At 40.8% G+C, this 21291-nt stretch overlaps 1 protein-coding gene across 1 annotated transcript; it reads left to right on the top strand.

The window, feature by feature from the left end:
- The first annotated feature begins 962 nt into the window (after nucleotides 1-962).
- On the top strand, nucleotides 963-21281 carry LOC101172932 (NLR family CARD domain-containing protein 3-like). Its single transcript, XM_023966074.2, has 10 exons — nucleotides 963-1107; nucleotides 7383-7458; nucleotides 8504-8582; nucleotides 9361-9465; nucleotides 14651-14841; nucleotides 16383-18159; nucleotides 19035-19208; nucleotides 19453-19626; nucleotides 19704-19750; nucleotides 19862-21281. Exons 3-10 carry the CDS (start codon nucleotides 8509-8511, stop codon nucleotides 20380-20382), a joined length of 3063 nt encoding a protein of 1020 aa, XP_023821842.1. The 5' UTR covers nucleotides 963-1107; nucleotides 7383-7458; nucleotides 8504-8508; the 3' UTR covers nucleotides 20383-21281.
- Nucleotides 21282-21291: the final 10 nt, after the last annotated feature.

Below are 21291 nucleotides of genomic sequence, written 5' to 3'. Positions count from 1 at the left end.
CCATTCACTTTTAATCTTCAAAACTGAACATTGATGTTTTCTTTTTTACCGTCCATCATTTGCTGTTTTTTTTAGCTCTGATATAATGTTTTTTATGCATTTTTATGAAGTTAATTAGAAAAATTGGCAACAGGAAAAATATTTTTGACTTATTAATATATTTTTTAATTCAAACTATTATTAAAAAAACCTGACATCAGTCTGTGTTCATGTCAAATAAAAAATAAAATATGGTCATTTTAAATTTGTAATAAAAGTTCTAATGAACCAGTTGTTTATTGGGCTGCACGTCCCACGTCCTTCAAGTCCTGGACCTGAACCAGAACACCAATGGGGACCTTTATGTGTGGAGTTAGCATGTTCTCCCTGTGCATGCATGGGTTTTCTGCAGGGACTCCCACCGTCCAACAACACGCTTCATAGGTTGTTGGATAATCTAAATTGTCCATATGTGTGATTGTGTCCCTGTGACAGACTGGTGACCTCTTCAGGATGTCCCCTGCCTTCACCTGCAAGTGCCTGGGATAGGCTCCAGCAACCCTGTGACCCAGAAAGGGCCAAAACAGAATCTAAGATGAGTGAATGAATGAATGAATGTTGTCCTTTCATGATTGGCTGACAGGTTAAACAATATTACAATGAACCATTGCAATTGGAAATTTTCTTTAAAAAAACTTTTCTAATAAAGTTACGACTTTATTCTCATATTTTATTTTCATGGTGGCTAAATACTCCATTGTAGAAACCCTATATTTTGAATTATTTTAAATCATATTAGGAACCCTTCACTGCATACAGAATAAAAGTGCCAACAAATTTGTACATTTACGAGATTTAGGGATCTTATATGAAATCACTCACAACTTTTTTTTTAAATGTAATTCTTTTTTATACACTTCTTTTTTTGTGTGGAATTTCTTTGACAGTTTATATTATAAAACCTCTTCCTACGGTGGCCTGTAGAGGGCATAACAACGAGGGGGAGTTCCATCTGGTCACGTGACCGGGACAACAACAACAACCGCATAACCGAAAGTTCTGCAGCTGCAGTGACAGTGTTTGTCAGGATTTGGACCTCAGGAATCGAAGAGGAAAGAAACGCGGACTGTGAGTGAGAGGAAGATGATGTTGGTGGTTGTTGTGATGATGAAGGTCGACCGTTATTCTAATGGCGGCAAACGTTGTTTTTGTGTATTTTGTTTTGTTGCGCAGTTCTATTAACGACGAAACGACGACTGAAGGTTGTCGTTTCGTCGTTATAGTCGTTTTCCATAGACTATAAGGCTATATATAAAATGATAGAATATTAGGGCCACAGAGGGAAAAAAGACAAGTCATAATATTGTAGCGTCCCACTGACGCAATAATGAAGCGGAGGCGACCGTTTCTAACCGTGAGGCTTTTTAATGACTTAGGAACAGTTACTGTCGGCCGTAACCACGCCAAATACAGCACAACGATAATCAGAACTTTCCATCAAAGCATCCATCCTCCCCAACCCCCTCGTGCACCCACGACCCCTCCTTTATTGTCTGCTCCTCCGCCCATTCTCCCGCTCATCCAATCACACTGGAGCAACGATGTAACCCAGAACACATTAAAGGCCCGTTCACACCGGGACGAATTCCGACGTTTAACGCCTCGTGACTAAACAAAGGGCCCCAATGAGAGTGTGCACACCGACGCGAAAAAACGCCACGCGACAAAGCGTCAGAAAAAAAAAACGCCTCGGGTTCGTTTTTTTTTTTCGACGCGTCGCGTCGAAATCTACTCGACCAATGAGAATGGCGCTTTTGCTCACGTGTCTGGAGCTTCTGAAGTTACAGTAAAACACAACTTGGGGGCGCTCAAACACAAAACTGCCTTGCTGAGCACACATACCAGCGAAGAAGATAGACCCCAAGTAGCGTCTACACAGCCGCGAAGCAATAATGACGGACATTCTAAAACATCCCCGAACCAAGCACCAGTTGGAGCTACTGGTGCTTGAAATATTCATGTTTTCTTTGTTTGATTCTGACAAGCGTGTAAATACTTGCTCTCTTCTTCTGAGTGAAAAGCGACTTTAAGAAGCGTAAAGTTGCGCAGCGCCACCTTGTGTACAGGAGTATTTCTGTTTTACATTAAGCGCCATCTAATGTCAGGGAATGAAATTGCATGTTCACTCCACTCATCGTCAGCGAAAATCGCCTGGGTGTGAACACAAAAAACGTGGCGAAAAACGCTGGCGAATAACGCCTGGCGAATATTCGTCCCGGTGTGTACGGGCCTTAACAGAGTCCCAAAAACGTTAGTCGCTACAATATTGTAACCAGTCGTGAAATTGTCCTTCAGTATGGTTTCATAAACGAAGACATGCTGATGTGCCAGAATATGAAGTATCACATTGTCATAACTATCAGAACTGTAAAAAGAATATGTTGCTTTTCTGCAGAAAGAACCAGCCTCATAAATTTATGACTTTATCCTTTTTCCTCAGTGGGGCCCTAGTACTCTGTAGTATAAACAAATACACATTCCATATGAATATAAAAACACAATGTGTAACATTATGTTCCTTTCTTGAATAAGGACAAAACAAAGCAGGTAAACTCAAAAAACGTTCACTTTGAATGAACATGAAAAAATTATGGAAATGATTTCCACATGATTAGATAGCGAATCATATTGGTCCTACTTAATGTATTTAGGTTCAAACTAATACATTTAAGTTGATTCAATCTAAATACTGCAGTTGGACCCAACTTTAAATTAATATTGTTGCTCACTCTAAAAAGAAAAAAGTTGATCCAACTTAATTGAATCACTTCAATTGGTCACACCTCATTAAATTAAGTTTATTCAACTTAAATTTGAATGACTACCTAACACAATTTATGTTGATATAACTTATTTTTTTGCTATAATTGTATTTATACATCTGTCATTGATAATGTTTTCCAAATTACAGCCAAAAGGTCTATTAATTTTCACATCAAAGACATGAATTACGCAGCAAAGTCCCACATCACAAGACAGGAGCTCAAATAATGCGAATTATGTCTTAAGTATTGTAACATTAACATTTTACCTCACAAGGGGTTTGGTCATCATCCTCTCCCACACTCTAACTCATGGTGCAGAAAAAAATAAACATAACAGTTTAAATCACTAGTTAAAACAGAGTAAAAGAGCTAGACAATAAAACACATGGACAAGAACTCACACTTAAACTCCAATGAGTATGAGGTTCCGTTTGTGCCAAAATATCAAAAATGTGTTTTTGCGTCCGCTGTTATGTCTTTGGTCCATTGTCTATGTCTACTGATTGTGTTTTTGCGTCCACTGTCTTTGCTTTGGGCTCATTGTCTATGTCTATTGAACAAGTTCATTTTACATTGGTTCATGTCTATGTACTACTAAGCAATATCTTCTGCATGCCCATGATTCTTTGATTATTACTTTGTATTTACTTTGTGATGTATATGCTTGCTCCATGCCTGAACTTTGCATTTGTCTTTGTCATTGTCCTTATCCCATGTCGTCTAACTAACTGGTGTCAAGCCAGCCCTCTCTCGTCGAACGGCTGTCACACCAGTTCTAACTACGGCGTCAGGAAAATCCTTAGCAACCGTTGCTAGTGTCGTTTGCTACGTCGTTTCATGTGTCGTCAGGAAAATCCTTAGCAACCGTTGCTAGTGTCGTTTGCTACGTCGTTTGCTACGTCGTTTCATGTGTCGTCAGGAAAATCCTTAGCAACCGTTGCTAGTGTCGTTTGCTACGTCGTTTCATGTGTCGTCAGGAAAATCCTTAGCAACCGTTGCTAGTGTCGTTTGCTACGTCGTTTCATGTGTCGTCAGGAAAATCCTTAGCAACCGTTGCTAGTGTCGTTTGCTACGTCGTTTCATGTGTCGTCAGGAAAATCCTTAGCAACCGTTGCTAGTGTCGTTTGCTACGTCGTCTCACCATGTCGTGTCCTTAGATCTTGTTGTAGTTCAAATTTTGCAAAAGTTGTCAGAGAGGTCCTTTGTACGGTCGGTAAATTGTTTCCTGTATTATCACGGAACGAAACGCGTTTAAAAAAGAAAAACTTTATTGATAATCCTGCAAACGCGCACTGCCAGAAGGGGGGGGGGTGCATGCGTACAACGGTTTCGCGTTCCCGTTTAAAGTTATTTAGTTTTAAGTTATTTAGAGTATGGCTTCAATTCAATCTTGTGATGAAACTATTATTTAAAAGTCTTTTGAAAAGTAACTGATCTTTTATTCAACATGTTGTTACAAATCTGATGGATAAACGAGGAGCAGAGGCGCCCAAAAGAGCCTTATAGTGGTCCAGAGAGCGCCACCTCATGGTCAAATAAATACATTGATTGAAAAGAAAAGATCAAAATCCAGGCAAAGATTTTGGGCCGTCTGCTCCTCGTTTATCCACCCGATTTGTGACAGAATGTTTGATAAAGATCAGCTATTTTTTAAAAGACTTAAATAGTAGTTTCATCTCCAGATTTAATTTAAGCTAGACTCTAAACAACTTTAAAAAATTGGCAAGAGAGTCGCTTCGGGAATGTGAAAGCATTGTACGCCTGCGACCCCCCCCTCTTTCTGGCAATGCGCGTTTGAGGGAATATCAATAAAGTTCATTTTAAAAAAGTATTTGTCATGGTTAACCCTAGCGCCGGCTTTAATAAACATTTCTTTTTTCATTCTGTGGTAGTACAGGAAACAATTTACCGGCCGTACAAAGGATTTTTCTGACGACTTTGGCAAAATTTGAAAAACGACAAGATCTTTGATCTAACGACAAGAGACGGGGAAACGTCGTAGCTAACGACAGTAGCAAATGTCGTAGCTAACGACAGTAGCAACGGTTGGTAAGGAGACGACAGGGCGTATAACAAAGACAAATGCAAAGTTTTACACATAACGCATGAACCAATGTTCAATGAACTTGGTCAGTAGACATGGATAATGGACCAAAGACGTAGACAGTGGACAAAAAAACAGATTTTTGGCACAAACGGAACCTCATACCAATCTGCCCAGATAGACAAAGAAAATGGAATCCCACAATTCCTTGCGATTACTAATGTATCTAATTTAATGGTATCATGTTGGATCAACATGATTGAAATTAGTAACTTTTAAATGGATTATTTTTATGTACGATCGACATGATTCATTCACGTAAGATTTACAAACATAAAATTTTCTGGTTGAAATGACAAGTTGCATTTTCATAAAATGAGCCGTGAGCGCGCACCTATCCAGGATTGGTTTCACCTGGCTCAATGAATCTGTGTCTGCTCATCCTGGCTTGGTCTTTGTGCAGCCAATTAAGCCTGGACGCACATGTTTTGGCTTCATTGAGCTCAGCTCAGTCATTTATCCCGGATGTCTTAATTCTACTTTTGTGCAACAGGCCTCTGCACTTCAATAACTGAACTATCAGCAGCTTCCCCACCAAACTAATGGTACAAGCGGTAGAATGTTGTGAATTCCATCATATTACATTATTTTTAAGGCTGCATTAGTGGTAGAGATTCTTCTTCTTTTGTTTTTTTAAGGTTTACTTACTTACTATCTTTTTTTCTGTTGTCAATAAAGTTTGATAGGAGTTTGTTATTTCATCTTTTCCTCTGATCGACTGTAGAGATGGTGGTTAAAATGAAATACAAGGCAAATGTCTCAAAGTTCAACTTTACATGAAAACAGGAAGTGATAAATAAAGGACAAATAATTACTGCTAATTAATCAATGATTGACATTTAAGGGTGGGTTTTTGCTGTTTCTAGATGACTTTTGACTATCTGGCAACCCTGACAGAAATGCAAACGGCAGCTCATTGAACTGAACTTAGTGATGGATGAAGCTTCATGAAACATTGAAGCCTTTCATTCAGTCCAATGTGATGCTTCTTGAAGCTTTCTTTGCTCTTTAGAACATCTACTGGATGCAGAAGTTTGACATTTTACAGTTAGTCAGTTAATCAAACAGTTAACAAGATAAAGAATTATGAATAAACATGTATGTTGTATGATGACAACATGTTGTGTAAACTGGTAGTACTGAAAATGTGGAATAACAGAGTTGGTTTGTTCCAAGCAAACAAAAGAAGAGACAAAAGACGAGACAGAAATATATCCATTCAGAGATTCAGTGAACTTAGTTAGGGACATTTAGTCATTAATGGATTAAAAACAGATAAAATAAGTCTAGCCCTGCACACAAACAGACATAGAGGGACGGAGGCTGCAGCGTGTGAGCGGCAGGTGCAAAAAAAACAAACTAGAAGAGACAACATCAACACAAAAATAGACAAAAATGAGTGACACTGGAGAAAGAACCACTTCACTTTCACTGATGATGTGAAAAGAGAGTTTAGAGTCTGAAAGAAAACAATTCCATCTGGAACCGGATCCGGAACCAACCTGGACCTGAATCTTCTCCTGAACAGAGCAGATCATTACTGACTGCAGAAACTAGATCAGCTTCATGAAGCAGAGACACCGCGGTGGTGAGGTTAGTTCTATTTTGGATGTTTGACAAACAGTCAGCTGATCCCCAGAGGTGTCTCTTAGGGACCGTCAATAAATTAACAAGTGCATGAAATGGAGGTGATTTTAGATCAAACCCAAGACTAAATGCTTCGCAAAAAGAAATGAACTACAATGAAACATTTCCTCAAGTTGTGTTTCAACAATCTTATTTATTTTGCTGTTTTTATAAGAAAAAGGGTTTGAAGTTAATATTCTGATATTTTTTTTCCAGTAGCTTCCAAATCATGTGACCTCATGGTTCCAAATAAATGCTAAATTATGGTGCGTCATATCAACACCATACACACCAATTCATTTTGAACTATAGATGGTGAATAAATCAAATGAATTTTTATATTAAAATGTCAGAGGTTCACATTTGAATTCTGTTTTTTGTCTCAATAGCTCCTAAACCACGTGATCCAACGAGTCCAACTGTGTCCAGAATTGAGGCACTGACATCCCAGCATCAGACACACCACTTTGATTTGCAATTATAGATGAACAATTTATGAGTTTTTTTAATATTAAAATTCCAGAGGTTCGAATATGAACTGTGGCCATGTTGAGAGGAAATGTTTCATTGGAATCCATTTCTTTCTGCACTGCATTGTGTCTAAATCACCGCCATTTCATTCATTTATTGACGCTCCCTAAGAGACGCTGACGGGATCCACGCTGACTGTCTGTCGATTATCCAAAATAGAACCAACTTCACCACAGTGGAGACCGATGACAACCTTTACTGTGATGAACAACGAGCCTCAACATGATTGATCCCCCGGCCCCCCCTCATGTTGCATACGGGGACTTTCCCATTTACAGTAACTGCTTCACAGAAGCTCCTCCCCCTCTACTCCACAGCACACGTGTCCGTGGATTTCAAGAAGTCTGACATTTGTGGCACTATAAGAAACAAGACGGCGGCAGATCACTTACAGTAAGATTATTTTTTGTATAAATTTATATAATTTCCTTGTTTTTATTAACTTCAGTGAAATCACCTTTATGTCTAAAATCAAACTAGAAAGATCTTCATCTCCACGTGTGTCTGAGCTTGTTTCATTTCAGACAATGAAACATCATAAAGCTTTTAGTGTTTGACATTTTATACCTTACCAGCTTTGATATACGACTGAATTTATGATTTATGACTGGATGTTGGACTTTTCTATTCTGATTTTTATTTTTTGTTTGAAAAAAGCAAGTTAATAAAAACTCATTTTCTACTAGAAATGAGGGAAAAATGGTAGAAATTCCATCTTTTTTAGAACATTTCCTGTTGAAACATGTTTGTCTTCCTGCGTCTGCAGAGAATCCAGCAGACAAAGAACTTCATGTTCAGACAATAAAGCTTTCTAGAAATTTGATCTGCTGCCTGGAATGAAGCCAAACATCACTTTTCTTAACGTGAACAGACTTTCATAGATTCTGTTCTGCTTTTCTACACATCATTAAAACAAACATCCTTTTTATAAAAAACGAGCTGCAGGTCCAGGCTCCTATGGACTCTTTCAAAACATTCACAGATTTGTTTTTGCTCTGTGAAATATTTAGCATAAAAGGTAAGAACAGACTTTTTAGCTTCTGGTGTTGGACATGAAGGTGTGGCAAGAAAAAAGGAAAACAGTTTGGATCTTGATTCAGGAAACAGAATAAAGACATAAAATGTGGAAGTTCAGCCACAGCGGAATTGAGAGTCTGAGGTTGGTGTATTTTTAAATTTAAGTGACGTATATTCACAAAATCAACTTTTTTGAACTTTAAAGTGTTTTATAATAGTAATTCCTCACAACAAACAATCCCATGGAGTCGTCTTACTAAATATCAAATTATTTCTTAAAAAAATCATTCTTTAGTGTGCCAAAGGTCAAATATGATCATATGTCTGGATCTAGTTTAGTCTGAAAAGCATCATATAGACCCGTTAAACAATGTGTTTGTTTTCAACAAACACATCTGTATCTCATTCTTCCTGTTTGTAGCAGAAATGTCTGATGGGAAAAAGAGGAGAAGATCTTTGAGGATAAACCCGCAGCATGACGGCTCTGAAGCCTCCAACAGGTGAGATCTACCTGAACAGAGGTGACCTGCAGCCATCAGGAAGCAGCTCTGAAGCTGCAGAAGCTTCTGGAACATCAAAGCGTCTCTCATATCAGTGTTGGATGTTTTTAGTTTGAAATGCTGGAAAATGAAGCAAAATGCTGCTCTTTGAGTTTCTCAAGTGGAGTTTTTAAAATGTGAATGTTTCCATTTCACTTGCTTTAAAGTCGGCCTCTGATAAAATCATATTTCTTGAGTTTTTGACATGTTCGTGTGGATTTTATCTTAAGAGAGAGAACAAATATAGTCAGAAATCATTTGAGTTTTTCATTTCTAAGTATCTCTCCTTTTAAATCGCTGTCAAACTGTCCCAAAGACGCTCTGTTTGAATTCATGAACTTTGAGGCCGTTTTGTCATTCTGTTCAAAAAGTGTTGATTTGGAACCAAAAATATGTCAGTTGTTGCCCTGCCTTGTGTCACGGTTATGCAAAATGTGTCTTGCATAAGTGAAGATCGAGGGCGGGGCCACTCAGCTCAGCACCAATGGCCACGCCCATGTAGAGGAGATTTTGAAAGTAGAGGCTTCAGATAAACAGGACATAAGGCTTTTTAAGACATTTAGGTTGCTGGATTTTAATTAAAAACTTCATAATCATGATCAAAACACCACCGGGAACGTTTTATGAATAAAAATGTCATAGGGGGACTTAAACAACCTTTTTCTTGGCAGAACATTTGTGTCTGAATTTGAATTGTTCTTTATGTAACAATAATTTATGGATGAATCTGTTTTCTTAGAATTGGTGGGAGTGATGTTCAATCTGTGGATAACAGCTGTGTGTCTCTTAAGAGCGACAGGTCCAAGAATAGACCACCACACTTTAGTGATGATGGAATAGAAAGGTAAGTGTAAATGTGATAAAAACAGAGATGTGATGTGTCAATTTTTATGTTTGAGCAATGTGTCTTTTTTCTTGAGCTTTAGTGTTTCTTCTGCAATTGTACATTTCTGATTTCAAGTTTTTTTTTTAAATCTTACTAAAAAGTTAAAAGATTCCTGACATTTCACAGACATGCAACCACTAGAAGGCACTATCCAGTGCTTTCATGTTCTGGTAAATTATATATATATATATATATATATATATATATATATATATATATATATATATATATATATATATATATATATATATATATATATATATATATATATATATATATATATATATATATATACGTATGTATATATGTACACAAATATATTTACAAATATGCAAATGCACACCAGGTGTATATACCGAATCTACACTCCTCCTTCTCCTAGAGAGACTGAGCCATATGTGTGTTCATGAGGATTATTGCTCTGTTGTAAAAACTGTCTCTGAGTCTGTTTGTCCGTGACCTCAGCACCCTTAGTCTTTTTTCAGAGGGCAACCATTTAAAGACCCGGTGTCCTGGGTGTGTGCAGTCTTTCATGAAGTTGCGTGCCCTCCCAAGACAGCGAGTGCTGTAGATGTCTTTCAGTGAGGGAAGAGGTTGGCCGATGATCATTTGGGCAATGTTTATGACCCTCTGTAGTGCAGCACTGTTAACATGCAGCTTGAAAACCACACAGAGATGCAGTATGTCAGTACACTCTCAAAGGAGCAACGATAGAAGGCAACCAGCAGCTCCCTCTTCAGGTTGACCCTCCTGAGGATCCTCAGGAAATGAAGACGCTGCTGTGCTTTTTTCACTACCTCAGCAGTGTTTGAGCTCCATTGGAGGTCTTCATCAATGTGCACACTGAGGTACTTGAAGCTGGGCTCTCTCTTCACACCCTCCCCATTAATGACAACGAGCTGCAGATCTGACTTCTTCCTCCTGAAGTCCACGATCACGTCTCTTGTTTTTGAGGTGTTAAGGATCAAATTGTTGTCTGCACCCCACCCCACCAGCCTCTGGATCTCATCCCTGTATGCCGTCTCATCATCACCAGAAATAAGCCCCAGCACCGTTGTGTCATCGGCAAACCTACTGACTGCATTGTGTGGGTGTGTGCTGACACAGTCATACGTGTACAGTGTGTACAGCAGAGGACCCAGCATACAGCCTTGTGGGGAGCCGGTGTTTAAATTCAGGGCTGTGGAGAGATGAGGACCCACTCTGACTCTCTGTACTCTGTCAGAGAGAAAGTCTCTGATCCAACAGCAAGTGGTGGGAGGAAATCTAATATCCAACAATTTAGCTGACAGTCTGTCCGGCAGTATTGTATTAAATGCAGAGCTAAAGTCGACAAACAGCAGCCTAGCATAACCCCCTTGTGTTTCCAGGTGGGAAATGTTGGTGTGGAGCGCTGTGACGACGGCGTCCTCTGTCGATCTGTTAGCTCTGTATGCAAACTGTAGTGGGTCGAGTGTGGGTGGGAGGTAGGACATGATGTGACGTCGGACCAGCTTCTCAAAACACTTCATTATGACAGGTGTCAGAGCTACTGGTCGGTAGTCATTGAAGCTGCTGATGGAGGACTTTTTTGGCAGCGGGACAATTGTGGCTGACTTCAGGCATGGTGGAATGTAGGACTGAGACATTAGCCGCGTTTACATGGGCAAAAGTAATCGGAATGAACGCCTGATCGGAAAGAAAATGTGTCATGTAAACGCGCCATTCGGAATACTCTGCCCCGGTCAGACTCGTTTGGATCAGAATTACTTTCCGATGGAGATAGGTGGGTTATACCGATCGTTGTTCATGTAAACGGTCATTCCGATCGTGTGTCACTACTGCTCTGCTTTAACGTCATGCATAGACGGTGTTTGGCTGAGAGACAGCTTTGGAGCGCATACGGGACCGACCAGCTGCTCTGCGGACGCCCCGCGTAAAGCGCCGCTCCGCTCTCGCCCCGCTGGCTCTCCCCCCTCTTTCACCCCTCACGAGGGAGATGCGGGGCAGGAGCGCTTCGTGGTCCCCGTAATCACTCGGTCCACTGGCACCCGAGTGAGCAGAGGAGCTGGATTAATAACTTCGTGTCTGAGGGGGGGAGGATGCTTAGTTACGTGTGCGTTTTGTTATGTGTGGGAGAATCCAGACTGCAAGCCGTCCCGCCGCTCTGGGTTAGCGGCTGCAGGACTCAGGAGGAACCGTGTTCGAACAGAGCTCAGGCCGCTAGCTCAGAGTGGCTTTGGGGCGGTCTGTGTGAACTTTTCAGAGCACAAATAAATGTCGCTCAGTCCTAAGAAACTGTTCAAACTACGTGGATTTGTGTTTCCAGTTGTGTCCCGACAAAATAAAGGCTGATGTTATTCCCACACATTTATGCGCAGCCAAGATGCAGATTGCTGCGTTTCTCGCACGATACTGGATTTTGTGTCCATCAAGGCTAATGATGTTAGCCCATGTTAGCCTGCCCTAACCCTTCTTCCACCTTAATTCTTCCACAAAAAAGCACTGACCACACGGATTAAATATAACGATGAGCGAACAGGCGCTTCATAATATTCATAACATTAATAAAAGCATGTTTGGAAGATCGTCTCGTATTACGGAGCTGCAGCACATGCTGTCTGTCTGTAGCAGCGGTTTGTTTACAACGGGACCTATTTCCTCATCCGGGTGATTTTACACTACTGCGCATGCCCACATCATTCATTCCAACCGAAAGTGTGAGCCATGGGAACGTTTTTTCTAATCGGAAAAAGGTTTTCTGATCCCATGTGCACGGGTGAATTTTAACCCGACCATTGATCTGATCAAGATATTCTGCCCATGTAACCGCGGCTAGTGATGAGTTGAAAATTTTGGTGAAGACCCCAGCCAGCTGATATGTGCACTCCCTGAGGACCTTCCCAGTCACACCATCTGGTCCTGCGGCCTTCCTGGTGTTCACTGCCCTCAGCATACACCTCACTTCATGCTCCTGCACTGTGAGAGTGAAGCTGCTGCAGTCTGAAGTATGGGGTTCAGCTGTCCCAGGTCTACCCACCTCGAAGCGTGCAAAGAAGTGGTTTAACTCCTCTGCGAGCACAGCATCGCCCACAGCCGTCATGGTGTTACAGGGCTTGTGGTTGGTAAGGTGCTGGACCCCCTGCCACACCTGTCGTGTGTTGTTGTCTCTGAAGTGGTCCTCAATCTTCCTCTTGTAAACTGCCTTGGCCTCCCTGATGCCTCCTTTAAGGCTCGCCCTGGCTGCAGTGTATTGCGCTTTGTCACCGGATTTGAAGGCAACATCACGATGTTTCAGCAGGACCTGGACCTCTCTAGTCATCCAGGGTTTTTTGATTGGAGTACACCCGATGACGTTTGACCACGGTGAATGCAGATGGTTGTGTCAAAAAGGAGGGGTTATGGAGATCCGTTTGATTCGTTGAAAGAGGAGAGGCGGAGCAGAAGGTGGATCAAAGATAGGGGTGGAAATGTGTTGAAAAGTTCAGCAAGTGGAATTCAAATATGGAAGAACCTTGAAGATCTGATAAATATGAACAGTATTAGAGACCACAGGAGAAGAGGTGGATGTTGTGGAGCATAAAGTATCAAAGAACAAGTTAAGACAGCAGTCTCTGTGGACAGTGATGTTTGCTGATGACACTGTGATCTGTAGTGAGAAGAGGGAGCAGGTGGAGGAATATCTAAAAAGGTGGAGGTCTGCTCTGGAAAGGAAAGAAATAAAAAAGTCATCAAGTATTCGTATGTAAATGAGAGGAACTGAAGTGGGACTGCGAGGTAACAGGGAGCAGAGGGGAAGAGGGCGGAGGACTTTAAGGACTTTGGGTGAGCAGTCCAGATGTAAAGAGATGTGTGCAAGCAGATAGAAATGGGTGGAGGAAGGTTCCAGGTGTGATGAGTGACAAAGAGTCACAAAAGACTGTGGTCAAACAAGAGGCAGAGCAGAGATGAAGATGTGAAGGTTCTCTTTGGGACAGAGAATGACTACTTACTACAATATGACAAAAACTTGCCGTGTGTGATAGTTGTGATCAATAATGTGATGACAATATGACTTGTCAGATATGAAAAAATAGCTAAACCTAAAACAACTAATACATCATTTATTTTTCACTGCAAATAATTAAGAAAAATGAAGGTAGTGAGTGCTTGGGCTATTTTTTCATTTTTATTTTTTACTTTTTTTGGCTTGGGCTTTTTGACAACATAATGGTTTGTCTGTTTATGCATGTGTGTAAACATTTAAGTGAATCCTTTGTTGCAGTTTATGACAATACAGTAAACCCTTGTTTTTCGTGGGGGTTACGTTCCAAAAAGAACCCGTGATAGGCAAAATCCGTGAAGTAGAAACCTCTATATTTTTTTTTACAATTATTATACATTTAAATACTCTATTTTACATTGAAAAGAAAGAACAAACCATTTTACAGGCTAAAGCATTTATTTCACCAATGAAAGTACCTTAGAAGTGTTTTTTTCAACAAATAACTTCTGTACTGTACTGTCAAAGAATAATTTGAATCATCAATGTGAACAGAAGGCTTCAAATCGCGGAGATTAGCCCCGCCCACTGCGACCCGAGTAATTGGATTAAATGGGAGAAAATTTTAAATGATGATTAAAAAAAATACAAAGTACAGTTGGACAAACAGTGACTCAGGTGTATTTCACTGCTCTTCAGACTGAGCTGCTGCATCCTGACTCCGCTCTGCAGTGTTTTCTTCTTTTGAAGCCCGCGGTGCAGCTGTGTTTGTTCAGAGAAGAACATAGTGATCGGCAGTTGTTGTCGCTCTTTTTTTCTATGGGTTTTAGAGAAACTCGAAATTGCAAGAGAATTTGCACGTAGATAATGTAAATTTGGCAAGCTGATTTACGTACGTGTACATATTAAACTGCAACGTTATTGACGCACAGGTAGAGAAGAAGCGGAGTGACTTTTTTAGCCAATCAGAATGCAGAACACAATGCACGATGCAAATCCGTGAAGTAGCGAAACCGTGAAAAGTAAACCGCGTTATAGCAAGGGATCACGGTACTTGTATTGTACAGACTGATATCTCAATGACGATCGACTTTTTCATTTATTTTGTGGACCAGCTTCTTACTGACTAATTTAGTTAGAAACAAAAACACAAATAACATTGATATTTTGTTCTTTCTGCAGCCAAGAAAGTAAGAAGCTGCTCAGCTGTTCCATTTGTGCTCAGGGCCTAAAGGACTCTGTTCAGTTTCTATGCGGACATCAGTTATGCAAACAATGTCTGAGTTCAGGTTTGGAGCACTCAGACTCTCCAGGAGAAAGTCTCTGTCCAGAGTGTGCAGATAAATTATTGAAGGCCACAGAGGAAGATGCAGGTAAGGTCATTTAACTGTTTTTTACTGCTGTTACTGAAAACATTTCTGTTGTTGAAAAAGAAAAATACACTCACCGGCCACTTTATGAGGTACAGTTTACTAGTACCGGGTTGAACTGCCGGGTTCCGAACTGCCTGAATCCTTGGTGGTATTGATTCAAGAAGGTTCTGGAAACATTCCACAGAGTTTGGTCCATGTTGAAATGACAGAATCACACAGTTGCTGCAGATTTGTCAGCTAAACATCCATGATGCCGATCTTCTGTTCCACCACATCCCAAAGATTCTCTACTGGGTTGAGTTCTGAGACTGTGGAGGCTGTTTTAGTCCAGTCAACTCATTGTCATGTTCAAGAAACCAGTCTGAGAAGATTCCAGCTTTATGACATGGGGCTTTATCCTTCTGTAAGTAGTCATCAGAAGATGGGTACACTGTGGTCAGAAAGAGATGGATACGGTCAGCAACACTAAGGTAGGCTGTGGAACAGTGGAACCATGATCACTTGGTTCTGACGGACCCAAAGTCAAGCGGTTGCCACAGAATCAGCTTTTTCTCTGATTCACATATTTGGTTTGGCAGAGATAGCCTTCCTGGAGAATCCTGTATTTTTCCCAGGCTTGGGACCCTTGTGGCTACATTTTTAGGCAGTAGTGTGAAGGGTGTTGCCGAAGGACCCACACTGGATTGCTCATTGGGCCCCCCGGGGAATTGCGCTCTGATTTCTCATTTTCCACTCCTGCACATAACCAACTAAGCTATTCAGCCGCTTAACTAAAGGGGCCCAAAGTCTGGTAAGAAAATATCCTCCACACCATTACACAACCACCACCAGCCTGAGCCGTTGATACGAGGCAGGATGGATCTATGCTTTAATGTTGTTGACGCCAAATTCTGACCCTACAATCTGAATATCACAGCAGAAATGAAGACTCATTAGACCAGACAACATTTTCCAATTTTCTATTGTCCAAGGTTGGTAAATGGGTTGGAGGTGTTATGTGTTCAGAGAAGTTCTTCTTCAGACCTCGGTTGTAACCAGTGGTTATTCAAGTTCCTGGTCCTTTCTATCAGCAGGAACTAGTCCGACCATTCTCCTTCAACATCAACAAGGCATTTCAGCCCACAGAACTGCCACTCACTGGTAAACCCTAGAGATGGTTGTAGGTGAAAACCCCAATAGATCAGCAGTTTCTGAAATACTCAGACCAGCGTCCAGCACCCAAAACCACTGGCAAATTCACTGCAATCACCCTTCTTTCCCAATCTGATGCTTGGTTTGATTTGCAGCAGATTGCCTTAACCATGTTGAAATGCCTAAATACATTTAGATGCTGCCATGTGATTGGCTAAATACAAACTTCTGTTAACGAGCACTTGGACAGGTGTTCCTAATAAAGTGGCTTGTGAATGTATGTAACAAGGTAAAAGCAAATAAAATGGCAGATGTCAATGTCATTAAAGATTTCTCTTAACTATTTTTACATGTGAGTCTACAGAACCTAGGAACAATCAAAGACAGAAAATATATAACTTTGATTACAGGAAACATCTTGGAATCAAAGAAGATCCTAAAAGAAGCAATGAAAAATGAGTTTACCGAGACATCTGAGGGCAATGGTGACCATCCCAGTTACTTGATGAGCATCTTTACAGAGCTCCACATCATCAGTGGAGAAAGTGAGGAACCATATATTGAGCATGAGTACAGACCCCTGAAAAGCAAACGCAGAAAACGATCCAGGTCTGGTTGTAGTGTTGATCTGAAGGACATCTTCAAACTCTTTCCTGATCAGAAACCCAACAGGACCGTCCTGATGAAGGGAGTCTCAGGCATTGGAAAGTCTTTTGCTGTCCACAAGTTCATTCTAGATTGGGCTGAAGAACGGGAAAACCAAGATTTTGATTTTGTTTTCAGTTTTGCATTTCGTATGTTGAACTTGTTCAGAGGCAGGAAGAGCTTTCTGGAATTCTTGAGTGAGTTTCACCCGTCGCTGCCAAACCTCCAACACTTGGTGGGTTTTGACAAAACCAGGATCCTGGTGATCCTTGATGGCTTTGATGAAAGTAGACTCCATCTGGATTTCCACAAGTCCAACACAATAACATCCATCAGTGAAAGAACATCTGTGGAGAATCTGCTTGTAAACCTCATCAAGGGTAACATTCTTCCAAACGCAAACGTCTGGATAACTTCTCGTCCTGCAGCAGCCAATCAAATCCCAGCAAAGTACATGAACATGGTTACAGAGATAAGAGGGTTCAACGATGCACAGAAAGCCGAATACTTCAGGAAGAGACTGAGTCCAGACTTGAGTCTTGCTGAAAGAGTCATCTCACACATTCAGTCCTCACAAACTCTGGACATGATGTGCCAGATCCCCATCTTCTGCTGGATTTCTGTCATCTTGTTTAAAGAGGTTTTTAGAGGAGGTGGAGATACAGAAACCCCCAAAACTCTGACTGAGATGATGGCCCACTTCCTGTTTGTCCAGACAAAACGCCAAAGCAGAAATTATGAGAAGAAGAGTGAGACAAGCAAAGAGAAACTTCTGAAAAGTCACAGAGATTTCCTACTGAAACTTGGAAAACTTGCATTTGTTCAGCTGCAGGAGAACAAACTCATCTTCTACGAGGACGACTTGAAAGAATGTGGGATTGACGTAGAAGAAGCATCTGTCTACTCTGGATTTTGTAACACAGTTCTCCGAAAACAAGAAGTCTTCTTCCAGAAAAAGGTCTTCTTCTTTGTCCATCTCACCATCCAGGAGTTCTTTGCAGCTCTTTACATCTATGAATGTCTTGCTACAAACGTCACTGGAGATCTTTTCAGTTTTCTTGATCTGAAAGAAGAAAATTCTTTACTTGACCTCCTTAAAAAGACAGTAGACAAAGTGTTGGAGAAGAAGAAAGGTCACCTGGACTTTTTCCTGAGATTCCTCCTCGGCCTGATGGTGGAATCCAACAAGAGAGTCCTCAACGGTTTGCTGACCCCACTGGATCCAAAGGAAGATACAGACAAGAAAATCTTGACGTACCTCAAATCCATTCGAAGGAAGACCCTGTCTCCAGACAGTTGTATCAACATTTTCCAGACCATGGTGGAGATGAGAGACCACAAAGTCAAAGATGAGATTCAGGAGTATCTGAGACGGTCAGATCGTTCAGAAACAGAACTGACTCCTCTTCACTGCTCTGCTCTGGCCTTCATGTTGCTGGTCTCCAAGGATGAATTAGATGAACTGAATCTGAAGAGTTACAAAACGTCACAGGAAGGCAGAAGGAGGCTGATACCAGCTGTGAGGAGCAGCAAGAAGGCTGTGTAAGTTCATATCTCTGATACTAGACCTTGTCATGCCTCTGACACTTTACCATTGAGCTGTGTTTGTCTCTCCTGTTTGTCTATTAAAATTATCGAGTGTGTTCTGGGTTTCAAGCTATCACAAATGTTCTCAATGCTCAGGTCTGTCAACCTGCCCATCAGCTTTTCTGCTTCTAGTGTACCTTTACTTTCATTGGAGGTAATCCCATCTGGAGGTTTATGCTTGTGGTCATCAATCGTTCAGTCATCACACAGCAGATGAGGCACAACAACTTTGTATGTCTGCAGTTTTACGTTTTCTTGTTGCCTTTTTAGTCGTTGCTGTGAAAGGAATTGTTTGTCCATTGTTTCTAACTGGTCTCACCAGTATCCCCCTCTCCCTTTTAGTTTCTCAAAGTTGTGCGTTGATCGCATTCGTCCAACATTTCATTCAAAAATTATTTGGTATGAAGTGATACAGGCCATCCTCCTTACTAATGCTAAAACTTTAATAAGTATGTCGACATTTGAAGGCATTTAAAAAAAACGAAAATGTCAAAAATCAAACATCATCATCCAATCAGTGATATCCCATAGTTTTTGGGGCTTTTTTGTGTTTCACATCTTAACATCTCATTTTGATTTGTGGAGATAACTTTTTCCCCCCAAAATGTCTAATTTTCTTAATTTCCATGTGCTGATTTCTAAAATGTTATCTTGTTTTTTTTATAATCATTTGTTTTGGTCTTTTTAACTGTCATTAGGATCTTTAATATATTTTTGGGTTCAGTGATTTGTTGTTGGGATTTGCACTTCAGAGCCACAATTAGAGCATCGTGGTTTGTAGACAAACAGGTAAACAATTGATTACTGAGCAAATCTCCTGATGCTTCTAGGCTTGCTGAATGCAAAGTGACCATGGAATGGATTGAGCATCTGACATTTGATCTAAAGTTCTCCAGCTCAGCTGTGAGAGATCTGGACCTGAGCAACAACGATCTGACAGATTCGGGAGTGAAGCTGTTGTGTGACGGACTGGAGAATCCCAACTGCAGATTGGAGATACTGAGGTACTGACCCAAAGTAACGCTGAAACAGATGAGTAAAGGCACACTGCTACAATGGATCCAATTATAAAAGCAGAATTTCTGCAGCAGAGAGGTTTTCTTACAAAATTTTGTGAGATCTCAATATGAAATTTGATTCTGGATCTGTTGTCTTAGGATGGCTGGAGTCATCATTTTTCAAACTGTGAAATTACTTTACAATGCCGTGACATCCAGTTAGACATTGAGACTGTTTTTTTTTACTTAGGTTGTCCGGTTGTCTCGTCACTGAGACGGGCTGTCAGTATCTGGTTGCGGCTCTGAAGTTGAACCCGTCCCATCTGACGGAGCTGGACCTGAGCTACAACCATCCAGGAGAGTTTGGAACAAAGCAGCTGTGTGAGCTAAAAGATGATCCAGACTTCAAGCTAAGCAAATTAAAGTAATTTAACAACAAGACAACTAAATAAAAGCATCAAATACATTTCAAGACCTAAAATGTTTGTACTCTTTCTGCAGTCTTGACCATGGTGGAACTCACAGGATGAAACCTGGCTTTAAAAAATGTAAGTTTTTCCAGAGAAATGTATGGAACCACAGATCAGCATCATCAGGACGACTGAGGGACCTAACTGATATCTACTGATGAGTCAACCTAAATGAGTTTGTCTCTCCAGATGCCTGCAAACTGACCTTGGACCCCAAGACGACACCCAAGACTGTGCACCTCTCTGAAGAAAACAGACGAGTGACCTGGGACAGGAATGACAAAAGGTCATCTCCTCGTCATAACGGAGGACCTGATTACCAACAAGTGTTGTGTGGGCAGGAGCTGACGGGGCGCTGTTACTGGGAGGTGGAGGCTGTTGGGTCTTTTAGCATTGGGGTGATAAGGAGGGACGCCAGTGTGAGACGGGAAACTGAAGTCAGGATGGGGACCAATAAAACATCGTATTGTTTGGTCAGTGCAGACGATGGTTTCTATACTTTACATGACAACAACAGAGTAGATCTGCCTGCTAGACAGACCAGTCATGTTGGGATCTATGTAGATCAGACAGCTGGCTCTCTGTCTTTCTACAGAGTTTCCTCTGACAATCTCATTCATCTCCATACCTACCAAATGTCCCCCAGTGAGCCTCTCTGTGCTGCTGTTGGGCTTAAACTTCCGGCCTCCTGGTTCAAAATTTGCGGGTAAAAATGGCTTTGGGACAACTTTCTGCAGCTGAGGGTTTTTTTCCCCAACGCTCCTCAGTGTATTCTAAACAGAGAGCGCTAACTGCTTTGGAAGTACATTTGGGCCACTAATTGTTTTATGCTTTTTGCTAAGCTGTATGGCTCAATTAATTTATTGATATCTGAAGCCCTTTAGCTTAGCACTTTTGATTTTGAAAATGAAGGATGCGTCATGTTACTGGGATTCATCTTCTGTTGCTGATTTGTTGTTTTGAAATTAAGCATGATGCAAATAGTGTCATATTTTTGTAAATTGTGTAAATACTGAGAACAGGAAATATGTTAGTCTATTTGTCATGGTATGTTTACTTCTGTGTGATAAAGCAGCAGCTGCTAAATGTTTCTCAGGCTTTGTCCAAATTCCCACTCTAACCCCTAACCACTAAAAAACTACACTACATAGTGTGGCATTATGTAGTGCCACGAATTTTAAAAGCAATTTGGACACCCTGCTCACTACTTTTTTAAATTTGTTTAGCGGCAGATATGATCGATTTTGCAAAGGTAAAATCCAATTAATATGAGGGTTTGAAATGATTATTTATGAGTCCACTGTCTTCTGAAGGTAAAAACGTTGATGATTTATTTAAAGAATACATTTAAATAAATTTTTTGGGCACATATTGTTCAGACACAATGCATTGTGGTCTATATTCGCCGACCTAGTGAGCATCAATGCACACTGGTTTTTCACAAAGACTTCTGGGAAATTTCTAGGGCGCTTGATGTTGGAATTGTAGATTCAGACAGCACTATAAAATGGCAAACACACTATATAGTGCACTATGTAGGGGTTAAGGTGGGAATTCTGACACTGGGTGGGGTTTTAATAAAATGCTCGACATTGTGCACAGAAGGAAAGTGTGATGTT

Source organism: Oryzias latipes, chromosome 18, assembly GCF_053564925.1.
Source record: "Oryzias latipes strain Hd-rR chromosome 18, Olatipes_Hd-rR_3.1".
NCBI lineage: Eukaryota > Metazoa > Chordata > Actinopteri > Beloniformes > Adrianichthyidae > Oryzias > Oryzias latipes.
The sequence above is the reverse complement of the archived record's forward strand: the minus strand, read 5'-3'. Positions and strand labels throughout refer to the sequence as shown.